The sequence below is a fragment of the Protomyctophum parallelum genome (assembly GCF_964188405.1).
Source record: "Protomyctophum parallelum genome assembly, chromosome: 7".
Taxonomy (NCBI): domain Eukaryota; kingdom Metazoa; phylum Chordata; class Actinopteri; order Myctophiformes; family Myctophidae; genus Protomyctophum; species Protomyctophum parallelum.
In genome coordinates, this window is record NC_139705.1 from 27,374,170 (window position 1) to 27,402,052 (window position 27,883).

A 27,883-nucleotide genomic window follows, 5' to 3' on the forward strand; every position below is an offset into this window, starting at 1 on the left:
GCGGTGGTGGAGGATTTCTTCGACATCATCTACGCCATGCACGTAGAGATGGGCGCTGACCCAGGCCGGGCGCCCAAACACGCCGGCCAGAAGAAGACCTACAAAGCGGTGAGTATAGGATACAACAGTATGCTCCTCACTGGCAGGGGAGTCAGTATAGGATACAACAGTATGCTCCTCACTGGCAGGGGAGTCAGTATAGGATACAACAGTACGACCTCCCGGGGGGGGGGGGGAGTCGGTATCATATTACAGCACGTCCTCCCGGTGGGGGGGGGGGGAGTCGGTATCATATTACAGCACGTCCTCCCGGTGGGGGGGGGGGGTCGGTATCATATTACAGCACGTCCTCCCGGTGGGGGGGGGGGGGTCGGTATCATATTACAGCACGTCCTCCCGGTGGGGGGGGGGGGGGGGGGGGTCGGTATCATATTACAGCACGTCCTCCCGGTGGGGGGGGGGGGGTCGGTATCATATTACAGCACGTCCTCCCGGTGGGGGGGGGGGGGGGGTCGGTATCATATTACAGCACGTCCTCCCGGTGGGGGGGGGGGGGGTCGGTATCATATTACAGCACGTCCTCCCGGTGGGGGGGGGGGGGGGGGGGTCGGTATCATATTACAGCACGTCCTCCCGGTGGGGGGGGGGGGGGTCGGTATCATATTACAGCACGTCCTCCCGGTGGGGGGGGGGGGGGGGGGGTCGGTATCATATTACAGCACGTCCTCCCGGTGGGGGGGGGGGGGGGGGGGGTCGGTATCATATTACAGCACGTCCTCCCGGTGGGGGGGGGGGGGGGTCGGTATCATATTACAGTACGTCCTCCCGGTGGGGGGGGGGGGGGGGGGTCGGTATCATATTACAGCACGTCCTCCCGGTGGGGGGGGGGGGGGGGTCGGTATCATATTACAGCACGTCCTCCCGGTGGGGGGGGGGGGGGGGGGTCGGTATCATATTACAGCACGTCCTCCCGGTGGGGGGGGGGGGGGGGTCGGTATCATATTACAGCACGTCCTCCCGGTGGGGGGGGGGTCGGTATCATATTACAGCACGTCCTCCCGGTGGGGGGGGGGGGGGGTCGGTATCATATTACAGTACGTCCTCCCGGTGGGGGGGGGGGGGTCGGTATCATATTACAGCACGTCCTCCCGGTGGGGGGGGGGGGGGGGGTCGGTATCATATTACAGCACGTCCTCCCGGTGGGGGGGGGGGGGGTCGGTATCATATTACAGCACGTCCTCCCGGTGGGGGGGGGGGGGGGGGGGGGTCGGTATCATATTACAGCACGTCCTCCCGGTGGGGGGGGGGGGTAGGTATCATATTACAGCACGTCCTCCCGGTGGGGGGGGGGGGGGGGGTCGGTATCATATTACAGCACGTCCTCCCGGTGGGGGGGGGGGGGGTCGGTATCATATTACAGCACGTCCTCCCGGTGGGGGGGGGGGGGGGGGGGGTCGGTATCATATTACAGCACGTCCTCCCGGTGGGGGGGGGGGGGGTCGGTATCATATTACAGCACGTCCTCCCGGTGGGGGGGGGGGGGGGGTCGGTATCATATTACAGCACGTCCTCCCGGTGGGGGGGGGGGGGTAGGTATCATATTACAGCACGTCCTCCCGGTGGGGGCTCCTCACTGGCAGGGCAGTCAGTAGAGGATACAACAGTACGTCCTCCAGTACGCACCCTATTTCTCAACAGCTCTATTCAAGCTCCCGCCAGTCACTTAGTTCTAAATGAGACAATGAAACACTTTTCAACCTGCTCTCCTATCCTCATTACTAGTTACCAAGGTAACTATCAAACACGCACGCACGCTCATCCGCAACAAAGACAACACAAGAGTGATGTAGGCCTATAGTCTAAAACAGCCGATCTACAAGCTCGTACAAAGCTTGATCAGCTACTTGCGGCTCGCGACCGAGCGAGCAAGCCAGCGAGCGCAGATGGGAGGAGACATGTTCCTGTGAGTGTACGCACATGGCACACATGTCGGTATACGGCCTCCGGGGTGTGTGTGTGTGTGGGGAGGGGGGTCTGTCTGTGCCCTCACCGGGTGGCACGGTGGCACGGGACAGGCAGAAAACGAGGACGGGAGGGGCTTTGTCTGCCTGCCCGCTTCGGGGGGGAACATGTGTGTGTGTGCGTGTGTGAGTCTGTGTTATGAGACACAGTGGGAGGTCCCCCCCCCCCCCCTCCGGGACCCCCCTTCCCCCCCGCTGCCCGGTAGAGAGGTCCTGTCAGCTCTCATAGATGGTAACATTTTGAGGAGGTGGGCTGCAGCGCCGAGGCCGGGGGGGGGGGGGGGGGGGGGGGGTACTGTCACCGCCGCCGCACGGCCTTCTGGGATGTGGAGCACACACTAAGCTCTGGGGGCGGTGGCCTTTATATCATATCACCCCCTGGTGGGAGGGGGGGGGGGGGAGGGTCTGTCCATGGTCACGTGAAGGTCGCATCGAACTGCACGGGGAATGCCACAGGGGTTAGAGAGAGAGAGACATAGAGAGAGAGAGAGACACACACACTAAGGCTGTCCCAGAACATTCGGGGTTCGAACATTCGCTCGTTAGGGTTGGCACTCGAATCTTAATTAATGGGCTTGAACCATTCTTTTTTTTACATTAAATAATGTATTATTGTTATTTTACTCGAAAATATGCGATATGCATAATAAGAGTACTACTACTATGTTCATGTTGTGTTTACAATAATTTGAAAGTCCTGCATGACAGCAGAAGAGACAAACACAGTCACACACACACACACAACACACACTCAATGCGCTTCTGAGAGTAGCCTACACAGGTGGAACAAATTAATGAACGAGAGACAGCTAACGAGCAAGCTACACTCTCGTCTTAGCTGCCTGCCAGCAAGCTTACCGAGACATTGGGAAGCATTTTTGGTCTGACAAAAAATATGGACAGTCATACAGGTACTCACTATTACCAAGTTTTGGGGGCTGCTTGAGAACTCATTCAATATGGCTCATTTTTATGGAATGATGAGCTCGCATATGAGCTGTTTTCGCAGAGCACATGTCAGAGCCACTTGACACTCTGTGTTTGTGTGTGTGTGTGTGTGTATGTGTGTGTGCGCGCGTGCGTGTGTGTGTGTTGGGAGAGACGAGAGAGATTGATAAAGAGAGGGCGCTGCGCTCTCTTCAGCGCTGCGCTAATCATGTTCAAGGCGGATATCTCGTGTTGAATTGCAGCCTGGTTAAAAGCACTCAGAGAAATTAATTAATTAGAAACAAATGGTCCGGATGTTCGCTCGAAAATTCCTGCCGAAGTTCGAGTCCTAAAAACAGGGCTAGGGTACAGCCTTAACACACACACACAGGCGCGAGATGCGCTGAAGTGATGCCACCATGCAGCCCCTAACCCCCTGTCTATGTGTTTACGTGTGTGTGTCACAGATAGCAGAGACGTACGCCTTCCTTCCCAGAGAGGCGGTGACGCGCTTCCTGATGAGCTGTGGAGAGTGTCAGAAGAGGATGCACATCAACCCCAGCACCGCAGAGTTCAAAGGTAACGATGAGGTCAAGGGTCACGTCAACCCCAGCACCGCAGAGTTAAAAGGTAACGATGAGGTCAAGGGTCACGTCAACCCCAGCACTGCAGAGTTCAAAGGTAACGATGAGGTCAAGGGTCACTTCAACCCCAGCACAGCAGAGTTCAAAGGTAACGATGAGGTCAAGGGTCACGTCAACCCCAGCACTGCAGAGTTCAAAGGTAACGATGAGGTCAAGGGTCACGTCAACCCCAGCACAGCAGAGTTCAAAGGTAACGATTAGGTCAAGGGTCACGTCAACCCCAGCACTGCAGAGTTCAAAGGTAACGATGAGGTCAAGGGTCACTTCAACCCCAGCACCACACACGCGCACACACGCACACACACACACACACACACACACACACACACACACACACACACACACACACACGCACACGCACACACAACGTGAACATGTTGTAACAGAGACTCAAGAGGTCGTTCTCATCTCATTAATGGGGGGAAATGCTCCAAAAGTGATTAAAGAGTCCCTCTGGTGGACATAGCGGAGAATGCAGAGGCTATATTGTTTGATTTGATTCCAGCCTCCCTGTATGTAGTATAGCCAATTATCAATTAGTATCAATTATGTATCATCTAATCATTGTGTGAAGATATAGAAGTCCTAGTAATTTTTTTTATTGATTTATTGTTTTGTTTTCTTACAGAAAATGACAGACCAACCTCTCTGGTCCCGGACCTCATTGACTACAACATGCCCCTTACTGCCACCTACCTGAAACAAATGAAACTACACTGCATGAGTGCCAACGAACGGGTACGTTGTTAAAAGGACAAAAGTCCATATTGTGACAGTAATCATTGCTGTAGAGTGTTTGTTCAGTAACAGTGTTAAATAGAGAGCTATATTGTTCAGTAACAGTGTTTAAATAGCTCTATATTGTGATAGTAGCCTAATCATTAAGTGTTGTTTCAGTAACAAGCTTGGGTCTCCCTCCAGCTTTTTGATAAACAAAAAATACATTTTCAGGTGTGTAGGGTTGCCAATTTCTCTCTCTCTCTGCCTGTCTGTCTCTCATCATGCAGGACGACAGCTCTCTCAGCAGCGAGGACATGATGGACACCAGTGAGTCCACGTGGGTCACGGCTGACCCCGCCCCCCCAGTGCCTGAGCCCCTCCCCCCTAACGGAGAGAGGGTCCATAGCCCCCCCACCGCCATTAAGGAGGAGGACGGTGAGTGTGTGTGCGCGCGTGGGTGTGCACGTGTGCATGTGTATGTTTTGTAATAATAATCAAAATCTACAAATAGATTCGGAATCGGAAACACTCAAGCAAAGTATACAAATACCCCATAATTGTACTTGGACGCTGTGGGCACTGAGGGCGTGTTCTCTCCTCGTGTCCTTCCACGTGCCAACCGGGCTAGAAGGGAGCATGAGGTCAGTCCCCCCCCCCCTCCCCCCCAGGTTGGCAGAGGAAGTGTAGATAATTGACACTGGGGGTGAAAAAATGTGTTACAAAATCATGGGATAAAAAATATATAAGAAATGGAATTGCACTTAACCGGCTTATGGCCAGTGCCGTAATTGACGTAATGAATCAATAAGTACAGTTGAATAAATGTACCTCCACCTCCTCCAGACTCGTCCTCCTCAGAGAGTGGCAGTGCCAGCGGCCTGCCAGCGTTGACCTCTCCGCTGACCTCTGACTTGGTGCTGACCTCTCCCGGCCCTCCTCTGGGTGTCACCCTGGCGGTCCTGAGCGCTCCGCTGGACTTCAGCACCACCTCGTCCTCGTCCTCCTCCGAGAACCTGGCCGACACGCCGCTGCCACCAGGGGGCTCCCCTCTCGCCTCCTACCCCACGGACCACGCCCCCACCGGCGTCCGGAGGTACCCACCGGGCAAAACGGAATACGGCGGCAAGGTAGGGAGTAGTGCTGCACAATTAAGTGAGGGGCAGTCTGATCACCATACATCATCTCATTCTGGCCAATCGAAATTTCCACACTTTTCCGTCTTCGCTTTTCTGCCCTCACTCACACAATATGTACTTTGCTCAGCCAATCAAATCATCGCTATGAGGTGATCAGCCAATCACAAGCCCTTAAAGCTTGGCATAGGGTTAGCCTGTTATTTCAATGGTAGTGGATGGAGAGAACAGGATTTTTTGTCCCAACCATAAGAAACGGCACAACTACAACCAATGGGTAATAGGTTTGTGTCTCTCTGGAGGTCTATTACTCTAATACAGTGGTTTTCAACCCGTTTCATTTCAAGGACCATTCATTATTCGTCATTTGAGCCACGGACCAACATTGGATGACATTTAGCCTCTCCAAAACTAAAGAATATTCTGGTATTGTTGGATAAGATTTTGCTACAATTCCATGCTTTTGGCAAACGTTTATCAAAATAACAATTCTTCTACATTCTCTATTTGGCCATTTTACACTCAAGAGTTAAAGATCTATAAGGGTCCAATTGGTTACCAACTCTCCATCAGTCAGCTGGGGACCATCTGGAATGCCCCCAAGGACCACTGGTTGTAAACCACTGCTCTAATAGACCCCCAGATGCGGTTATTATAATATGCAAATGTGTCTTCCTGGTGTATTCCCGGCTTCTTCCTGAAAGCTACTGTAAAAGCCTTTGAGTCAAAAAGCCAAAATCAGACAATCCTCTTATTATCATACAACATCACACCGGCCTTGTTTGTGTTTATACAAACCCGGTAAGCTGGGCATAGGAGGGCCCGGCTAGCGCCCCTCAAAAAGTTATACCATCCGCTCCCGACCAGATCATAAACACGTAATGAAATGCTGCCCAGGCTACAGATACAGACGCCCCATGCAGAGCCTTTCTGTCTATGGAGACATGCCCCAGACACACCCCAGAATCATCAATATGTCCGTAGTACCGTACACAACAAGCGTTGAGCCTGTAGATCTGCTATTTTCACTAGTTTGGGTCACGGGCTAAAACGTTTGGGAACCGCTGGCGTACAGTGACTAAGGTTTGTGTTGTGTGTGTGTGTGTGCGCACGCAATCAGTCTCCTCAGTACAGCTCGGGAAGCTACGACTCAGTGAAGACGGAGCTGAGCGCGAGCGCCGAGGACCTGGCGGGGTCCGCACGAACACACCTGATGGACGACGACGATGACGAACACGATGACCACGATGACAGCGACAAGATCAACGACGCAGAGGGCAACGACCCCGAGAGACTGAAAGCTTTCAACGTAAGACCGCACGCACACACACACACACACACACACACACACACACACACACACACACGTACGCACACAGAGGGCAACGACTGCGAGAGACTGAAAGCTTTCAATGCAAGACCGCATGCACACGCACGCACGTATGCACGCACAGAGGGCAACGACCCCGAGAGACTGAAGGCTTTCAACGTCAGATGTTTGTAGTTCTAATGTCTCCTCTGATCCTCTGTTTGTAGTTCTAATGCCTCCTATGCTCCTCCATGTTGTAGTTCTAATGTCTCCTATGATGCTCCACGTTTGTAGTTCTAATGTCTCCTCTGCTCCTCCATGTTTGTAGTTCTAATGTATCCATGTTTGTAGTTCTAATGTCTCCATGTTTGTAATTCTAATGTCTCCTCTGCTCCTCCATGTTTGTAGTTTGAATGCCTCCATATTTGTAGTTCTAATCCTCTCCTCCCGTTTAGATGTTCGTGCGCCTGTTCGTGGACGAGAACCTGGACCGCATGGTTCCCATCTCCAAGCAGCCCAAGGAGAAGATCCAGGCCATCATGGAGTCGTGTGGACGCCAGTTCCCAGAGTTCCAGGAGCGCTCCCGCAAACGCATACGCACCTACCTCAAATCCTGCCGCCGCATGAAGAAGGGGGGCTTCGAGGTAGGGGGGGGGGAACCTATTGTTTGGGAATGACTGGTGGAATGGCATGGATATTGGATGGAGGGGTGGCAACACAGCTGCTTTATATAGGCTGATGGCTGGAGATGATTGGTGGACCGATGAGTCGGAGGACCATTAATTGATTGATTGATTGAAATATTTATTAACAGTTTGCAGAATTACAGTACATTTCAAGCACAAACTCAATACAAAGACTGTTAACTGTGACCCAATTAAGCATTACACTTGTTTACAAGAGGGTAAACCTTGTTCAATTCATCAAAACATTTAGAGGCGTACAAATAGACACTTCTATATAGTCAAAGAACAGAACAGGAATTCATCATAAAGGAGGTAAAAAGGGAAAAGAAACATAATTTATACAGTGAGGGGAAAAAGAGGTGGGGGGGATTCAGATTTTACGGGGGCCAGTTTAGAATTGCAGCCGTCCGTAGGTGCCCTTTGAGAGCGGTTTTAAAGGAGTCAAGGGATTCACATGTCTAAGGTCGCATTCATACCAGAGAGCTTTGCTGCGATTAAAACGAATCCTTCTGCGCATTGTCAGAAAGTGCGCTTCGTTTGGCAGGTGTGAAGGCTCATTCGAATCCTAATGCGCAGCAAATAACCGCATTTTACTCCGCCCAAAAACGTGGGTTTCGCTTCGCTTCGAATCGCACTTGACTACGATTCGGTGCAGGTGTGAATGCAATCCGCAGTAAATAAAGGAAATGAAGCAAACATAATGTGGCGGGTGAGGAGCTGAACACAGTTGGAGACGGTTAAGGCATATTTTACGCAGCGCAAAGATGTCCCGTTACTGTGGATAGACGTGGTCGAATAAGGAGACTGAAGCCCTGATCGAAATGAGGACGTGTAGGCTACATTAATCAATTGCTTAAGAAAACACATAAAAACACTGCAGTGTATTATAGCCTACATAATATTCTGTCTGTCTGTCTGTGCGTGCCGTAAACATGGAGTGCTGTCACTGTGTGGGACTGGGGAGTTATATCAGTGCGCTCATGCAGCGCTGTGCCTCCATGCCCAAAAGAACAGTGTGTGGCGGCTGCGTGCGTAGAGAGAGAGAGAGAGGGGGGGGGGGGGTCCCAGACGGCACGACACATGCACGTTATGAGTGTAATTTTATCACCATAGATTTCACTGTGTAGGCTAGTTTATGAATGGAACACATTGATAAAGGTCCCCCCTGCTGCGTTTCCAATTGCTGCGAATGACAGTGTGAAGGCAAACCGCAGCCAATTAAATATGCAAGAACCTCAAATTCCCCGCCCATACGGATCTGAGTCTACCGAAGTATTAGGTGAGAATCTGACCTTAATGACTGTTGGTAGGGCGTTCCACATTTTGGTGGCATAGGAGCGAAAATAATATAGTCCCTTGTTTGTGCCGAATCTGGGTTGAACATGGTTCGCACTCCCTCTGGTGTTGTGGGTGTGGACTTCGTTGACATTAAGGAAGTATCTAGACAGGTACATGGGTATCTTGGTGGTGTATCGAATCTTGTGGACCAGACCCATTGCAAGATGCTGTACTCTATCGTCGACCCTAACCCTAAGGTGGGTTCGGGGGGTGAGGCCAAGTAGGAGCCTGACCAGTTTGTTTTGGGAAGTCTGGAGCCTAGTTTTAAGGCCCTTTGAGGTGCTGTGGTACCAGGAGGTGCATGCATAGTCAAAGAAACCTTGTTAAGGTCTTCAAGGTGTTTTTGTTGACCAGTGAGGAGATCCTGTAAAGGAATCTTGTTCTTTGGTTGACTTTTTTGCTTACGTTGGTGGCCATTTTATCACCGGAAAGATTAGCTTCCAGGATGGAACTATAGGTAGGTAATTTCATCTTTACGTGGTGAGAGGCGGAGTTGACTGAGTTATGGAGTGATTGAGAGCTGAGTGAATGGGCGGGACCCGTAATAATGAGTGACAGGCAGAGAGCAGAGCGGGAGAAAAACAATCAGTGGTGAAAAGTAACTAAGTAAATTTACTTAATTACTGTCTGTACGAGATTACTGTCTACAAGTACTGTGTGTAAGTACAAATTACCTCAAATTTGAGGTACGTTATTTATACTTTGTACTTCCAATATGTACTTACTTCTATAAAGTAGTTACTTTGTAGATTTGGATTATTATTACAAAACATACATTACCCACTTCAGCTCTATATACATTTTGGCCTTTTGAAAATAGCCGATAGCTTGTAGAGTGGTTACAATTTACAATTCAGGCATTTAGCAGACGCTCTTAATCCAGAGCGATTTACATTAAGCAAGAACAAAAAAGCATGGGAATACATCACATAAAAGCATTTATCATGAAACATGCGTAAGCTAAGAAAGTAACAGTGGAATATCTATATAATGAAACTATACATATAAACTATACATATATACTACTATGCTATACATATGTACTATGGCGTGCTATGACTACATACAATGCAATTATAGTGCTGTCTACATAACATGCTATAAGTCTGTATCAAATGCTATCTAAGTCTACAGAAATGCTATCTAAGGTGGGTTTTCAGACTAAGGCGAAAGATTGGGAGTGATGCTGCAGTTCTGACTGCAATGGGAAGTGCATTCCACAGTTTTGGAGCCAGAAGGGAGAAGTGTTTGGGACGTGTGGAGCGTTGTCCCGGCGTTTTTAGTGAGGGTACTTCCAGCTTCCCTGCGTTGGCTGATCTGAGTGCGCGGGAGGGTTTGTAGAGTTCAATCATATTTGCAAGATATGGGGGAGCCATACCTTTGGTTGCTTTGAATGCCAGCATCAGAGTTTTGTATTCTGTGCAGGCAGCGACTGGGAGCCAGTGGAGGGAGCGGAGCAGGTGTGAGAACTTTGGCTGGTTGAAGACCAAGCGAGCTGCGGCATTTTGGATCAGCTGGAGAGGCTTAAGTGCACATGCTGGTAGGCCAGTAAGGAGGGAGTTACAATAGTCGAGTTTTGACAAGACTGTTGTCTGGTTTAGGAGCTGGGCTGATTCCTGGGTGAGGAACGGTGTAATGTTATGTTGTCGTATGTTATAGAGTGTGAACCTACAGGATCGAGTGACAGCTGTGATGTGAGTTTTGAACGAGAGCTGACTGTCCAGGACAACACCAAGATTCCTGGCTGTTGGGACAGACGTTACCAGGGCGTTGTCTACGGAAATAGTTAGCTCCCGCATAGGGCAGGACTTTGCTGGGAAGAAGAGAAGCTCAGTCTTGTCTGGGTTCAGCTTGAGGTGGTTGGAGGACATCCACTGTGAGATGTCAGCCAGGCATGCGGTGATGCGCTCTTCCACCTGAGTGGCAGAGGGGGGGGAAGGATAGAAACAGTTGTGTGTCATCGGCGTAGCAGTGATAGGATATATTGTGAGCAGATATGATAGTGCCAAGGGATTTAGTGTACAGTGAGAAAAGGAGGGGACCAAGTACAGATCCCTGTGGGACCCCAGTTTGGAGGGTTCGGGGGATGATAACAGACCTTTCCAGGAGACCTGGTAGGTCCGGTCGGTGAGGTAGGAGGAGAACCACTTTAGTGCCGTTCCACCGATGCCTAGATCCGCTAGGGTGTCTAGGAGCAGCTGGTGGTTCACTGTGTCAAATGCTGCAGATAGGTCTAGGAGAACCAGTACTGCAGAGTGGGAAGCAGCTTGGGCAGCATGTAGTGCTTCTGTGACTGCCAGCAGGGCAGTTTCTGTGGAGTGGGCCTTCTTGAATCCGGACTGGTTGGGAATTCAATATTCCCCCTAACGTGCGCCCGTGCGCGCGCGCACATGGCCAAATGCTCTCGCGCACAACTGAAATCCGTCGCGCACAGACGCTGGTGTAAAAAAGTTTTCTTAAAGTTTTCTTAAAAACAAAAAGTGTCCCCGAGTATCATCTACACTACAGTAATAATACCTATCCCGAGTCGATATTTGCCCACACTTTATTTTTTATTTACTTTACACTTTATTTAGATTACAGTGTAATCATTACACAGGCGAGGCGACCGACAGGTCTCCGCCCCTCCTTTTATTACTCTATGGCCTCCTCTCCTCTCCTCCTGTGTTTGACTGTGCGGCGACAGCAGGCAGCAGTGCAGTCAGTGCTCAGTGCTAATGAAACGGTACACAAGAACCAGATAAGATCGCGTTGCTTGGACCCGTGCGTTGGTGCATTTAGATTTAAAAGGCTGTGTGCAACAACAACGAGAGGGGGACTAACGCGTTAGCTTCGCGGTAGCTAGTAGCTAACGTGGTTATCACTACGGGCGCGTTCGGAAATACCACACCGGAGCGCACTCGCCTATTAGTTTGCATTGCACAGTGGGCTCAGTGCGCCCGTACACAACATGCCTCCAGTCCGGTGTACTTGTGAATGAAACATGTGGAAGCTAACGCTAATCTCTAGGGTCTAGCGGCATATGGAACCTTTCTCTCTCTGTAGTTCTCCAATCTGTTAATACATCTTTCTTCAATCAATCAATCCCTCTGCTATGTAGAGCTAGTAGGGGCCATAAGGGGCTGCTGACAATCTGAGACTGAGAAACTAGGAGTTCAAAGACACACCAACAAACTCGTCATAGTGTGTGTGTGTGTGTGTGTGTGTGTGTGTGTGTGTGTGTGTGTGTGTGTGTGTGTGTGTGAGTGTCCCAATAAAGTTTTTACGTTTTCTCATGCTCCCCATGTAAAGCACAATTGAGTATTCATATACCTGTCGTTCTCAACCTGTGGGTCCCCACATGATTTGGAGGTGGGGGACCCCAGATGACAGTGAAGTGACAATTTAAGGACTTTTAATACTTTTATAATACCTCAAAGGCTCTAAAAGAAAAATACCATTACTGCATCAAAAGTAATCAGCAAACCATGCTATAAAAACTGGTGAAACATTGGCCAGATTATTAAATAATAACGAAATAGGCAACAATTGTGAAAATAGACGATCTACAAGTTCACAACGAGCTTGTAGATGTCTATTTTCACATTTATATGTGGAACCATTCTGTTGCTTGTCTGGGTGGGGGGTCCCCAGTTCGATTACTTTGGGGGGTCACAGCCTGAAAAGGTTGAGAACCACTGAAGACTAACTGAATATTCCTAAAATTGCTAGCCTTGATATAAAATACAAATGTTGTAACTTGCGTAACCTTATGTAACTATTCATTGATTCACTCGTAGGCCTATACCAAAATCCATTTGGAAAAAAGGGAAAAGATTACACCTGTGTGAAGTGAGGGGCGCTCACTTCGCATTATCTAACGTTTGGATAGTTGGTGTCAAGGTGACGTATGTTTGCTCAGAAGTTGCTGATGTCTGCTCAGGAGGTTTGAGTGTTTGCTCAGACCGAAATATTTTTAGAGGGAACATTGGTTGGGATCCAGCAGGTTGTTCTGTGAGAGATGGAGAGAGAGCTGGTTGGAGACAACACGTTCAATGGTTTTAGAAATAAATGAAAGGAGTGATACCGGTCTGTAGTTCTTGACATGAGTGGTGTTACTCTGGCTGACTTGAGGGCAGATGGGACGCAGCCTGAGGTTACTGAGGTGTTGATGATGGAGGTGATGAAGGGGAGCAGATCAGGTGCGATGGTCTGGAAGATTGGAGACGGGACAGGGTCAAGAGGACAGGTGGTAGGTCTAGACTCGATGTCACTAGTTGTAGAACCTCGTCTGGGGAAAGAGGAGAGAAGGAGGACATGCATGGTATGTTGGGGTTAGTGTTGGTTGAATCAGATGCCACTTTATGTTATATCATCAACCTTCTTCTCAAAGTAGTTGACAAAAACATCAGCAGTGAGGGATGAAGGTTGAGTGGGGGGATGGGGTTTAAGGAGGGAGGAGAAAGTGGAGAAGAGCTTCCTTGGGTTAGAAGTACAGGATTGGATTTTGGTGTGGTAGAAAGAGGTTTTAGCGGTGGATAGTGAGTGGGCAAAGGCAGAGAGGAGTGAGTGAAAGTGGGAAAGGTCATCTGGTAGCTTTGTCTTGTGCCACTTTCTTTCGGCTGCCCTTAGAGGTGTTCGTTTAGATCTGAGAGTTTCAGATAGCCAGGGAGCCAGTGGACATGAGCGAGCTGGCCTGGATGAGAGCGGGCAGTGTTGGTCGAATGCAGATGAGATAGAGGAGAGGAAGGATGAGGTTGCAGTGTCAGGTGAGAGGGAGAGGAAGGACTCCAGGGAGGGTAGAGAGGAGAGAATAGAGGATGAGAGGGAGGAGGGGTTTAGGGACTTGAGATTGCGTCGGGATGTGACGTTCGGAGGGTTAATAGGCGGTTTAGGCGGGAGGGTGGAGAGAGAGAGAGGGAGAAGGTTATGAAGTGGTGGTCAGACCTAAATAAGGGGGTAACAGAGAGTGTGGAGGGAGAGCAGGCTCTGGAGAACACAAGGTCCAAAACATTACCAGCCTTGTGAGTGGGAGGGGAGGGAGATAGGGAGAGGTCAAATGAGGCCAGAAGGGATGCAACGGGAAGATACTTCTCTGCGGTAGGAAGGTTGAAGTCACCCAGTAGAATCAGAGGGGTGCCATCTTCCGATCTTGGTTATTTTCAAATGTTTTGTTATACATTTGAAAACATTCACATAATAGTACTTTGTACTTTTGATACTTTAAGTAGGCCTACATTTTGATACTAATACCTTCGTACTTTTACTCAAGTACAATTTGAATTTTACTTTTACTTGTAACAGAGTAGTTCTACATTGCAGTATTGATACTTTTATTTAAGTAAAACAATGTAGTACTTGTTCCGTCACTGGCAATACGCGTAAGTTACGCATATTGTGACATAACAATATATTCAAAGATTTGCACAAATGTTTGTGGTTTTTCAAAAAATAGCAGCTTTACAAGCATTTTTAGGTGTTTAGATTTTCTTTTTTGGTTCAAATCTAAAATTACACAGATGCTTTCCCCGGCCTGACTGTGTAAGCTATGGAAAAGCTGCTCCTTGATAGGGAAACGTCTCTGTTTTGTTTTGTTTTAATCACTGATTATTATTAACTGTGTTGTGTTGTGTGGTCAGATCTGGTCAGATTAACTGTGTTGTGTTGTGTGGTCAGATCTGGTCAGATTAACTGTGTTGTGTTGTGTGGTCAGATCTGGTCAGATTAACTGTGTTGTGTTGTGTGTTCAGATCCGGCCGACGCCTCCTCACCTCACCTCTGCCATGGCTGAGAACATCCTGGCCGCCGCCTGTGAGAGCGAGACCCGAAATGCTGCCAAGAGGATGCGACTAGACGTCTACCCGACAACTGTGAGTGTGTGTGTGTTTGTGGGGAATCTTTTTCTTTTCTTCTTCTTTTTAATAAAGTTTTATCCCACGATTTTTTTAACCCATTTTGTTTCACCCGGCGATCAAAGCGTGTCGCTACTCTCCTACTCTACACTGGCCAGGGGGAGGCAGTATAGAGACCAGGATTACTGCATGTTTTTTGTGAGGGGCCTACCCTAGGGGACACGGGGAGAACATGCAAACTCCACACAGTATAAAAAGCCCTTTCGACAAACCCACCTGTGGGGTATGGGAACTGAGGAGAGAACCGGAATCGGATCCTGATCAGATTCCGATCACTTGAAAATGATGTGATTGCACCCAATTAATGTTCAGGTGAAAAAACATGATCTGGACAACCCTAGTATCAATACTGTATCCATATCATCATATTAGACTGGATATCATCTGTGATTTTGGATACTGTACTATTGTGATATGACAGTGGTCTATAAAAATTAAAAATATAAATATCGGATCGGGAAAAATCAGTATTGGCAGATACTCAAAATCAAATGATTTGAATCAGATCGGGAGCAAAAGAACGCCGCCGAATCAAACCTGTCGTTCCCATAGGACGAAGCGGCCTCCGTCGACAAGCCCGTCTCCAGGGAGACCTCTTTGACCCTGTCGTCGGGCTTCTCCGCGTTCCCCCAGCCCCAGGAGCAGATCTTCACCAACGGAGGCCTCGGCTACAACATCCGCAGCTATGGGACCGTTGTCACGGGCAACCAGCAGAACACTGCCGCCGCGGCCACCACTCCACAGACCAACGGTGAGGCTGAGCTATCCTGAACCGGCTAGGGTGGATTTTAACCCATTTAGACCTGAGGCCGATTCTAAAAAGAAACATGTCTTCTAAACAGTTTTCTGAAAAACCTATGTTTCTATGTCAGTGGTTCTCAAAGTTTTTCATGTCAAGGAAACTATATGTAATTGGCCGCCGACCCCCATCTGAAAATATGTTGTTGCAGGGACCTCCCATAAGCAAATATTTGAGTTAAAAACATTTGCTCTGAATGAATGTATATTCAGGCCCTGGCGGTGGAGTAACCGTCTGGGCACCCGACTGGTAATCCAGTCGCAGTGTGCCGCGGGTTCGACTCCCGAGCCCGACACGGCCTTTACTGCATGTCTTCCCCCATCTCTCTCCCGTTTCCTGTCAGCCTACTGTCTGTCCCTTCAAAAAACCAATAAAAGGCGTAAGCCGCAAAAAAAGATCTAAAAAAATTATAATAATAAAGAATGTATATTCAAAGATTTGCCACATTTTCACGGATTTTCAAAAAATAGCTAGGCTACAAACTGTTGATTTGGTTTCAGTCATAGGGCTCCATTTTCGTCACCGCTAAACCCCTTATCCCTAAACTTCTTTGCCTTTTTTTTTACTATTTTGAAAAACATTTTTGAATTTCAACTAGCCAATCTACATTGACACGTTGTGAGCTTGTAGACTGGCCATTTTAACTATTCAAAAATGTTTTGCAAAATAGTAAAAAAAAGGCAAAGAAGTTTATGGATAAGGGGTTTAGAGGTGATGAAAATTGAGCCCATAGTCTTGGATAAAATTTCATTTATTTTCAGTCACATTTTGGTCAACTGAGATGTTTTAGTATTAGTCTAGTTTTAGTCTACTAAATATCATAAGATTTTAGTCGACTAAATCTACAATTAGCTGACTAAAATGTGTTTTGGTGGTGCCTTGATGGCGTCCAAAGTGGTGACCAAAGTGGTGACCATAGTGGGGACTGTGGTGACCAAAGTGGGGACCGTGGTAACCAAAGTGGTGACCACATTGGGGACTGTGGCTTCTCAAAGTGGGGACCGTGGCACCCTAAGGTGCTGTGATGCAGGTTCAGCGGTGCCACAGACTAATGTGATAATATTTGGAATTCATCAATATCACATCAGTTTAAAACACATTGACTGCCTATAACACGAGTTTCCCAGAGCTTTGGCGTTTGACACTGAAGGTCACTGTGCCGCTAACCTATATGAGACATAATTTATTCATCATTTGTTTTCCGCATCATTTGTCTTCTCTGCGACACAACACACCACGTGGATCACATGACAGAAAAAAATAAAAAAATAAACAGGTGATGCAATTCTTGGCCGGTCCGAAAGAGAAACATGACACCAAGATGTTTTAATTTAGGCAGTCAATGCGTTTTGACCACTTAGACCAGGGATGGGCATCTTTGACAATGTTAGTTCCACACTAACTCCAGAGGGCCACATTGCATATTACTGTTGTAGCAAAAATAGCCGATCTACAAGCTCAAAATGCATCGCACTGCGACACGTTTTGAGCTTGTAGATCAGCTATGTTTGCTGAATTGAAACATGAAAAGTAAAAATTTTATTTAATTTCAAATGCCTTTCAAATGCCTTTAATTATAGTTATGTTAATTTTATGAACAAAATACATTGGACGTAAAAAAAAACAATAACTACTCATTAAGCTACTAATTAGAGTAATTAAAGTGGGTCATGTTTGACCATTAAAGGTATATTCAGTGATTTCACTCAAAAAACCATAGGTTTCGTTTTTGGCTGTGGGACCCAGCCTTTCGTCCAATCAGGATAGAGAGTCAAAAACGAAACCTAAGGTTTTTTGACCCCCAGGGGTTAACTGGGGACAGGGAGGAACTCCTTATATGGCCAGCACACTCTATAGTAGGGAGGATTATCACAACAAAACAAAAAAATAAGTGATATTTGAATTAAGTGAAATCACTGAATATACCTTTAACTTGATGGCCACATTAAAACAGCTTAAGTTAGGGTAAGCTCATCTTAACGGGTATGGCACATACCCGTTAAACGTAAAACCCGGAAAACTTAAAAATAGCCAAAATTCCCACGTGCATGCACGCAAGCCGTCTTTATATGCATTATGGCTCATAATCTGCTCAAAATGCGATATTCGGTTAGTTCCGGTTCAAACTGGTGTAAACATCCGCTAGCCTTTCCGAGAGGTTATTCAAAAACGTCTGGAACCCAGCACGACCCCATCTAGGCCGCATGTGGCCCTGGGCTGCCAGTTGCCCATGTATGACTTTAGACCCTGTCTCGTGTCTATACTTAAACAGACCTGCCTCACACTCACGTTCTCCTTCATCAGTATTTAACATTCTTCTCCTCGTCCACCAGGTCCTACAGACCTCAGCATGAAGGCATCGGCTCCCCCCACCACCGTCGTCTCCTCTGGCTCCTCCTCCTCCTCCTCCTCCAACAACAGCAGCAGCAGCATCAGTCACGGCGGTCAGGGCGGGGGGGGAGGGGGAGGGGGCGGGGGGGCGTCGGCCCACCAGCTCAGCCCCCCCGAGGTGACGGCGGTCCGCCAGCTCATCGCTGGCTACCGAGAGTCTGCCGCTTTCCTGCTGCGCTCGGCGGACGAGCTGGAGAGCCTCATCCTGCATCAGAACTGAAATGACCCCCTCCCCTCCACCCCCCACCCACGCTGAGCCACACGGTGCCAAGACCTCCTTCTACGTGAAGCCTGTCCCGTCCCGTCTCTCTATCTCTTTGTGTTCAGGCTAGACGTTGAAGTACCGTTCGTTTAAAGACGCAAACAAGCGTTTCGACCGGTGAAACCGCAGCAGCAGCACACAATTGATCCTGTGGTTGTTATTTATGCTCCTTGTTCGTTAAACAGCACGCGTACGCCGTAGGTACGTGTGTTTGTGTAACACCCGGGAATCGAACCCGGGTCTCCCGCGTGGAAAGCCAACATCTTAACCACTAAAGCCCAAAGGGATATTATGCCTGTGACTCGGGGGAGATATTAAGACTTTTGAGGCCACCGGGCTGAGGTTTTGAGCCACTCTGCTACACTTGGAAGGAACGGAAACACGCGTACGTACGTACGTGCATTTGGAAGGAACGGAAACATATCACGGGCCGACGCGTGTCGACACCTCGACACCTCGACCTCCATCTCCTCTCAGGTCTTCTAGGCTATATGATCTGTGCAGATTAGAACGGAAACAAACAAGCCGTTCGACAAGAGTGTTAAGGACATGAGAGGATTGCGTTGTCGTGGGTGGTGTTGCGCTTAAATTAGATGTTTACCATACTTTTACATGTTGCTGTCGTGTGCACAGGTTTGTGGTACGTGGGGTCGCTTGTACCTGCGTTCATTTTTGAGGACGCCTGGTGATGAAGTGACCTACGCTACCCTCATTAATTGTTACGTGGTAGGAATTTGATGTTGTCGACTCGTTTTGGTGAGTACAGGATAAAAGAATATACCACGTGGCAACACAATTAATTTGTTCTAAGTAGAAATATCTCTAGTTTCAGAAACAAACACACAAGCTAACGAACACTCGCCATGTTGACTTATTCGTCCGGACACAATTTGGGAGAATTGCTGCTACAAGACGTGGCCGTTTCTTTTCTGCCACTGAACTGCTAACCTCAACAGATTAGGATGCGCCGACGTCGGTACACACATGCAAAACAAACACATACACAGATAGAGAGAGGGAGATCAACAGAAATTAGGCTACGTGGAAAATACTTTTTGCTGAGACTGAAGCACAGCATCAGAATGGATCATTGTATCTCTAGTACCTCTGTCTCGTCCTTGGAGTGGTTGCCTCATTTTTAAAGCCCAAACCGCACAAACGATTCACCACACAACTCCTTGTAACATGCAACTACATGCAACTACTTGCAACAATTATCCAGAATGGCAGTTGCAAGGAGTTGCGACTAGTTACAAGGAGTTGCAACTGGTGTAGTTCAGGCCTTAGGCCCAAACCGCACCAATGCAACTCCTTGCAACTGCCATTGGGGATAATGGTTTCATGCAACTACTCGCAACTGTTTGGTTGCAAGGACTTGCATGGTGAATTTTTGGTGCGGTTTGTGCTAGGTTACGTTAGTGGTTGTTTACTCTCTCTCTCGCCACAATTCAACCGTCATTTGGATTTTATTTTCAGAGTGAATTTGGCCAGTTTTTCACTCCTCAAAGGGAAGTCTAGAAGAGGCTTAAAAAAAAAAGAAGCCTGGGTATGCAAACAAAGGTCTTAGACACCAGTCAGGGATACTAAAAGAGATTCATATATTGTTTAGGCGTCATATAACCAGTGCTATACTGAAGAAGTGGAAAAAGGTGCAATATTGACGATAATCAGTAACGGTGTGTGCTCATGAAATATGACTTTTGAGAAATCCAACGTCCGGTACGAGTCTGGGGGTCTAACGATACATTTTAACAGCGATACGATACATATCACGATACATGGTTGACGTTACGATACATGGACGATATTGATTCATTCATGGTGATCTGATCTGATTCAATGATTTCAAATCGATGCAGTAACTGTTTAGCAAAAACATTTAATCGGTGTGAAACTTGGATAGGGCAGGTTTTCTGTATGTATCATTGTGGATATAAATAAGTAAACATAGTGATTCTCTGGCAAGTACATGTGTGTATTTGAACACATACTGTATGGACAAATCCGCACCTTGACATTAACATGGAGAATACACACATTTATCAATAGACCAAGTGTAGCGATATTGAAAGGAAAAGTAATTAAACCCCTCGCTAAACCCTTCAAAAACTGCTAAATATACAATGCACATTGCAAAACGATAAGATACCGATTATCTGCACTGCAAAACGATACGATACAAAGTCAAACAATATGGTGTTGTTGAAGTTAAAATGGATTCTCTATTACTATATCGTTACACCCCTATAGGTAGTAGGACCTATTGGGAAAAGTACATGCTTAGATAGGTGATGTACTACTGTTACGTACTGTAAAAGTAGAGTTAAAGAATAATTGATATCCCATCATGCAGCATTGTAGCCAATTTCAATGTTGTTTTTTGTCATCGACGCTGTTGATCGTTTCCGATTAACCAACTGAGGCACTTTCACTGATTTGAACCAATCATTCAGGAGGGATCACTTTCACTGATTTGAACCCAATCATTCAGGAGGAGGGATCACGAAAAGGGACCTGTTATATAAATATGAGACTTAATGTTTAATGTCTTTGTTTGATATTTTGATGTGAATTTTTTATAGGTTTGAATTTGAGTCCGGAAGTACGGCATACATGTAGGTTCAGTGAGTGCTTATATGGGCCCGGCCGAATAGATTGGTACGCAGTCAAATCCTCTGTAGTCGATTCATCCATTTTGTACAGACGTAACCCAATGTTTGGCAGTGGTGCAAAGTAACTTTATTTACTAAGTACTGTACTTAAGTACAGTACTTAGTACCTAGTATTTTGAGGTGGTTGTACTTTATTATTACAAAACATACCTATAACCACTACTGCCCTATATACACACAATCCGGCCATTTGAAAATAGAAGATCTACAAGCTCACAATGTGTCACATTGACAATACTGATCTGGTATTTTCAAAAAGATTATTATACATTTGGAAACTTGAAATTCTTGCACAATGAATACTTTTACTTTTGGTACTTTAAGTATACATTTTGGAGCCAATACTTTTATACTTTTACTTAAGTACATTTTGAATTCTTGGACTTTTACTTTACTGTAGGTAATAGAGTATTTCTTCATTGCAGTAATTGATACTTTTACTTACGTAAAACATCCGAGTACTTTTTCCACCACTGATGTTTGGTTACATTTGTACGCTCTCAGAGTTAAAATCACTCAGGATTTGATAGTGGATGTCGTTAGCGTCCTCATTGGTCCATTTAGTGGAGGAGCTTAGGGAGAGAGCGCCAACTTTTGCACAGATGTAGCCCAGAGCATGCTCTAATGATTTAGCCTGGGGTGCCCGAGCCACAGTAGCCAAATCCATATGGCCACCATTAACAGCCTATATAAGGCAAAACATTACAAAATGTCATTATGCTTTAAGTAGCATGTGACCAAACTAGGGGGTTTTCATGATTCTGAATCCATTCCAAGCATTAGTTTTGCACAAAAAAATACTCCTTGGGCTAAATTTGGCCATAGCTACTTGCCAAAAACAAGTGTTTTCCGTGCAAAACTAATGTTGTAATGGATTCGGAATCATGAAAAGCCAGCAAGCCAAATGGCGTCATGATGACGTCCTCCGGTAACTCCGGTGACGTTCAGGACTACAGGCCAGATCACAGCCCATATGGGGATGATCTTTACGTCATTGCCAGGACGTCTTCACCAGTTAAAATAATGAATCTCATTCGGGGCCAGATCTGACTAGTTGATCAGATGAAGTTGATCAGGCCTCCATCGGACCCTCTCTGATTCATCCAGGGACATCCGTCTTAGTGGGCAGATTTTATGTTGGTTGTCAGATATTCTGGGCCAGTGACTAGTCTTGGTTTGAATTGATCTGGCCCCAATAGAGACGTCACTAATTCGTCCAGGTCCTGACCGTGCTTGCTGGGAAAGCATCATGAAATGTAGACATTGTAGCCTAATGTAGCCTTATGGCTGTCAATGGTGGCAATATGGATATGTCCGCTGTGGCGACTCTGAAGGTCGCCGGCTCGGGCGCCCCAGGCTAAATCATTAGAGCATGCTCTGGGCTACATCATGTGCAATTTGGCGCTTTTAGACGAATTAGCACGAAATATCCCAAAGCTCCTCAACTAATTATTACACACACACTCTTTATAGCACCGTGGGTTTTGCTGCATGTGTAAATTTTGTCCTTAAAAGGGATCGTTCACCCTTCAGAATGATCAATTACTCACCCGACCTGAATTCATGGATATTTTTAGGGATGCTTTACCGATATAGCCCATACCGATATTTTGTTTATAGGACTATATTTAGTGTTATAATCTCCCCGCTTTTGTGCCAGGGAATCAAATAAATCTTTATTCATTAGAAATAACTGTTTACAGCTTGGTAGGCTGCAGATAACCAACACACGTACCAACACAGCCAAGCAAAATGTATGCATAATCAACTACTGATAAATATTGGCTACTGCTATCGTTTTTTTTGCAGATACCGATATTGACCGATAACTAACGGCAAATATTGGTCGTTATTGATATGTTTTATTTTTTTTAGCATTTCTGAGCCAAATATTTGAGGAGATTCTTTGTTGTCTCAATATAGAAGTCCTGACGTCACTCGCTCATCCCTTGGTTCATGGAAGTAATTTCTTTATGGAGCGTTATTGTCAGGGAGGTGTCTATATAGTGTCTATATAGTAGTGAATATGTATAGTTTATTATGTATAGTGTATGTATAGTTTCATCATATAGATATTCCACTGTTACCTTCTTAGCTTACGCATGTTTCATGATAAATGCTTTTATGTGATGTATTCCCATGCTTTTGTTCTTGCCTAAATGTAAGTCGCTCTGGATTAAGAGCGTCTGCTAAATGCCTAAATTGTAAATTGTATATCGTTTACGACAGTCAGTCACTCATATTTGATACAGTCTGGTTCTAGCACAAATCAAACTAATTCAGCAGCAGTAACATTAGAGTTTTCTCTCAGTCAGTTGATTCTTCATATCCATATGAGTGAAACAGCCGGGATGACATGTTTATTTTTCAAACACAGTTCTTATATGAGGCGATCTAAAATCTAAAATTACAATGCAAAAACGCGTGGACTTAGCACCCTCTACTGATATGGACGTCAGACGGTGCTCTATAGGGAACCACTGCTGGTCATCAAATTATTAGTTTAGGAATGCAACAACAACAAAAATATATATAACATCCAATTATCCATGAATTCATGTCTCTATGGGATGAGTAATCGATAGGAACAAATACATGATTTGGGTGGTGAACTATCCCTTCAACACTGTTTGAAAGACGCAAAAGACAATCTTTTCAAGAAAAAGAAAGAAGATGTAATTATGTATATCATCGTTTACTCACAAATGTCTGCTGTGGTGTGTGTATGTGTGTGTGTGTGTGTGTGTGTGTGTGTGTGTGTGTGCGTGCGTGCGTGCGCCCCAGCCAGATGTAGAGCACATTCTCAGAAGTCAGAACAGACACTTTTTGCTTAGCGGGTCAGAGGTTAGCGACGGTGGTGTTAGTGTGCGTTATGTGTTGACGTGGTGACATTTAATTCAACATTTTTAAATTGTCGTTGTTGTTACCGTTTGTTGTTGTAAACGTGGAGCATTAGCGGTATTTTATTATTATTTTCTGTGTTGAGTGGAGTACTTGGGGACAGGTACATTTTTAAAAAGAGTACCACTGGAAAAGAATGATGTAACCTGGTAAGAAAATGCCTTAAGCCTCCATCTGACCTTCCCCAGGTGATAAAAGGAAAAATATGAACCCTCGCTATAGGGATGTCAATCACCATCGTTGAGACTGAATAGACTCTTATCTCCGAGAGAGATTTGACAGGGTCGTTCACACTCACAGTGGGTTGAGGGATTGTTAACGACCAGCATTGTATCATTGATTGACAATTTTACGAATTCAAATTATTTTGACCCTCCATTGGACTCAAAGTTAAATTAGCTGTCCTTCCCTTGGACTGAAATTAGAAAGGCATAACCCTCCCCTATATCCCTCCAGGGGTACACTTTAAAAAAATGAACATGTCCCTTTCAAAGACCTGTGCCATTCAAAACCATTTTGTATAACATAGACAGAACTGACTCCGTCAGGCAGCCAAAACATTCCAGGACAATGATTTTTCCCCCACAAGAGATACTGTATATATTTCTGTATCTATCAGAAAGCCCTCTAGTTTACCAGTTATTATTCATTTTTACACAATCCGTTTAATAACACTATAAAACTTATTTTATACTCGCTTGCCAAAAAAGAACTAATCTAGAAGCTAACTAACTATTCATTCATACGTTTACTAAATATTGATAGTAACAATTAACAGACTAGTAGAGTGTGCAAACAGTCTATTTGCATATTACCATGTCATGATTGGACTATAGGATATTTTCAAATGTCAAATCTATTATCTATTGCAACTTTGGAAGCACTTTATAGCTCAGGATTATGGTAACACGACAGTTCAGACGTGTTATGAATTATTGAGAGAATTATTGAGAGCACAATTAACTTAATTAACCTCGGCAAGACAATTCTGGCACTACTTATTTCCTATAATATTATTAAATTAATTTTTGTTCTCCATTAAAGCCTTTCTTTTTATCTGGTTGCAATTTGGAAACGACATTGGCATATACTTATATTGCTTTTGAATCTGTTATTTTGTCAGGGGCACAGTGATTTTGGTAGACCTAATCAATCAAGCCGATCAGCTGAGACTTGGGTGATCTTTGTGCCTCTACGCGTCTCCCTTCGTCGCCGGTGACATCATCGGTTGTGCCGGACATTCATTCATGGGTCTCTCATCTGAATTGAAATTCATTTGAACGCTTGTCGAACAAAACGCTGTGCCCGAAGCGCGAGGCTGGTTTGATGCTGTCGTCCGCTATACACTTGGGGTGCGTTTTGGAAATGCGCACTGGGGACGTGCTCAGTTTTTTGTGCACTGGCCGGTTACGTCATAGTATAGCGCACTGAGTGTGGATTATTTACGAAGGACCAGTTAAAACAACACACCTTCCTGTAACATCAAAAGGAAATTCATAACATTAGCCGACCTGCTGTTGGTCTACATGTTGATGCGCATGTAATACTGTAGCTCAAAGGACCAATTTCGCTGCCAGGGAGTGCTCGAGACACCGCAGTGACTCACACTGAACAACCCCAACTTCTGAGTATATAGGGTCGGTCAGTGCAAGCACTCGGCACACCCCTGGGCGCTGCGCACCAGATGTTCGAACTGAATAAACGAACGACAAGAGGGCACCCTGATGCGCTCAGTGTGGATTTCCGAACGCACCCTTGATGATGTCTTACTCGGTGTCACAATTTAACCCCAATCGTGTGCTAGCAGATGAGTTCACTCATACTCGTATAAAGTCTACATTGATCGTTTTCTGTGTGCGCTGGAGTTACTGTGATTGAAGACTAAACACTTGTATACATTTCTTTTTTCTTTCTTTCTTTTCCTTTCCTAAGGGCCAATGGAACTTTGTATTGACTGGACAATGTAATGTATCAATGTTTTGGTTATAAAAAAAGAAGGCCTGGTAGCTTGTGGATTGCTAAAGTGGTCAGATATATGTGTACTGTATACAGTAGCTGTACAAAGAGTGTGACAAAAGAAATGTTTTAATTAAACCTTTTTTTATGTGGGTACAGAACTGCTTAAAAAAAAAAAAAAAAAAAAAACTAACAACAAAAAAACAAAGTGATTTTAAGCCTTGCCTGTTATAACTTATCATTTTGGTGGTGATGGTATGACTTCTATATCGTTATTCATATTATTTTATCTGTTGCCTCTTCTGCACAGACAGAGACTGTAGCTCTGTGAAGGGGGAGGGGGGTTTGTAGCTCTGTGCAAGGGAGAGGGGAGGTGGGGGTTGTAGCTCTGTGCTAGGGGGTTGTTGTACCTCTATGCAGGGGGTGTGTAGATCTGTGCTTTGTGATTTTCTCCCCTCTGGTTTTTTGGACTCAGTGAAAGTGTGATGTTTACATGTACAGTTTTATCAGATTACCTTTTTTTTGTTCAGATTATGTTGTGTATCCTCCCCCCCCCCCTGCCCCCACCTCACACACACACAGTCTGTGTACATCTTTGCTCAGAAATGTTTAACTTTTTTTTCTCGTGGCATCAAACGTGACCGTTTTGACACTCGCTCACAACAACGTCGCGTCGCTAGCTCGCGCTAATCACTTAGCGAGTGGATGAGCGATCGGTGGCTCGCTCACGTGGCTTCGACCGGGGGGTGGGTTATAAAATTGAGCTTTAGCGCATCTGACTACTAAAATCTGGAGTAACACAGCATCCACACTGCAAGCGATGCGAGCGAGCGATGAAACTTCTTTTCTGACGTTATTTGATTGGTTCAGGCTAACGTCGCGACGCGACGGCCGAAGCTCCATATCGGGACAGTTTTTCCGCACAATGTCGCCGTCGGAGCGCTCGCTCCTTGCCTGTGAGGATGAGGTGTACGTGACAGCGCCTTACCGCCACATCTCAAAGCGAAGCGTCGAAGATTTATATCTTATAGAAGTAGGTCGGTAGTGGCTTATTGTCGGTATCAGCCGGTAACACACAGGAGTCTATCCCCATTACAATACCTGGGAGAAGGATTGCTGAGGTGGAGCGCCACACCTACCATCAGCTCCCAATACTTCACTGGTGCAGCACGACTTGCTGCACCAAGCCGTGCTACTCAATCGCTGAGTTGGCGGTGCCCGAGATCGAAACCATGACCTTGTGATCCAAAGGCGAGAGCTCTACCGACTGACCGAACACATAAGTGTTTTGCAATTATTTATTTATTTCATCGGCGATCCAATTGTCGTGGCCTAGAAGAGAGTGAGTTGTCCCAGGAGCCTTACAGCTATACATTAACAACACAATCTGGCCATGTGGTCATCCTTAACCTTTGACCTGTTGTTGTTATATATTATATATATCTCCATGGTAATGACGTGAAGCCATTCCCCTTTCCTGGCCTTCAAAAAAGGGGGGAAGCCATAAACCTCAGGAAACACTGAATATCTCCCAACCTTTTAGTTCATGTCCACAAAATGTCCTCTGAAAACGAGAGTTGAAGCCTCTGCCGAGAACCGTGACATTTATATGAGATGTTTATCGTTTTGTACATTTATCATTGTGATTAAAAACAAACAAAAAAAGTGGAGCTTTTTTATTATTATTGTTTTTTGGTACCTGTGACTTAAATATTATTTTCTTCTTTGTCTTGTTTTTTTTTTGTTTTGTTTTTTTGTGTTTATAATATGAATATTTATTATATGTGAAACAACTAAAATACACAGACGTAAAAGAAAAGGCTTGTTTCATTTGTATGTTCCATGCAGACCTGTTGTCAAGGTGGGAATCTCTCCCGAGTCTTACATATCACTAATGAGGGCCTGTGTTTGTTTGGAAATAGCGCTTTTTCAGTGTTGCATCAACGCTATATTATGGTAAAAACTCAAATAAAACTGAAACAAAAAAAACAAAACAATAAAAGCAGCAGCAGAGTTGCAGGCCTTTCCTCGTCTCCTGGGATGTCAGTAATTGAATAAAACAGTGTGATGAGCTATCAAACTGAAACATGGCTTCTGCTTTCCTGTCCTTTTTGAGTGACGCTAGCCCCTCCTATGCACAGCTTTGTGTGTGGCTGTGTGTGTTTGTATAGCACGGAATGTGATGATTTGATTTCATGTATATGATGCACATTGATGAGAGCGCCCCTCACTT

General features: G+C 45.9%; 1 protein-coding gene across 1 annotated transcript in view; it reads left to right on the plus strand.

Annotated features, from left to right (window-relative positions):
- Window positions 1–18,079, plus strand: part of LOC310861998 (nucleolar protein 4-like) — a gene marked incomplete at its 3' end in the record, with an annotated part of 47,014 nt that extends 28,935 nt beyond the window's left edge. Inside the window, exons 2-12 of the mRNA XM_083769736.1 lie at window positions 1–108; window positions 3,416–3,527; window positions 4,221–4,330; window positions 4,600–4,747; window positions 5,156–5,439; window positions 6,566–6,754; window positions 7,210–7,398; window positions 14,508–14,627; window positions 15,222–15,420; window positions 16,364–16,484; window positions 17,890–18,079. The exon at window positions 1–108 is cut by the window's left edge and continues 48 nt beyond it. Coding sequence (XP_083625862.1) covers window positions 1–108; window positions 3,416–3,527; window positions 4,221–4,330; window positions 4,600–4,747; window positions 5,156–5,439; window positions 6,566–6,754; window positions 7,210–7,398; window positions 14,508–14,627; window positions 15,222–15,420; window positions 16,364–16,484; window positions 17,890–18,079 — 1,770 coding nt within the window. The remainder of the gene's footprint in view (window positions 109–3,415; window positions 3,528–4,220; window positions 4,331–4,599; window positions 4,748–5,155; window positions 5,440–6,565; window positions 6,755–7,209; window positions 7,399–14,507; window positions 14,628–15,221; window positions 15,421–16,363; window positions 16,485–17,889) is intronic.
- Window positions 18,080–27,883: the final 9,804 nt, after the last annotated feature.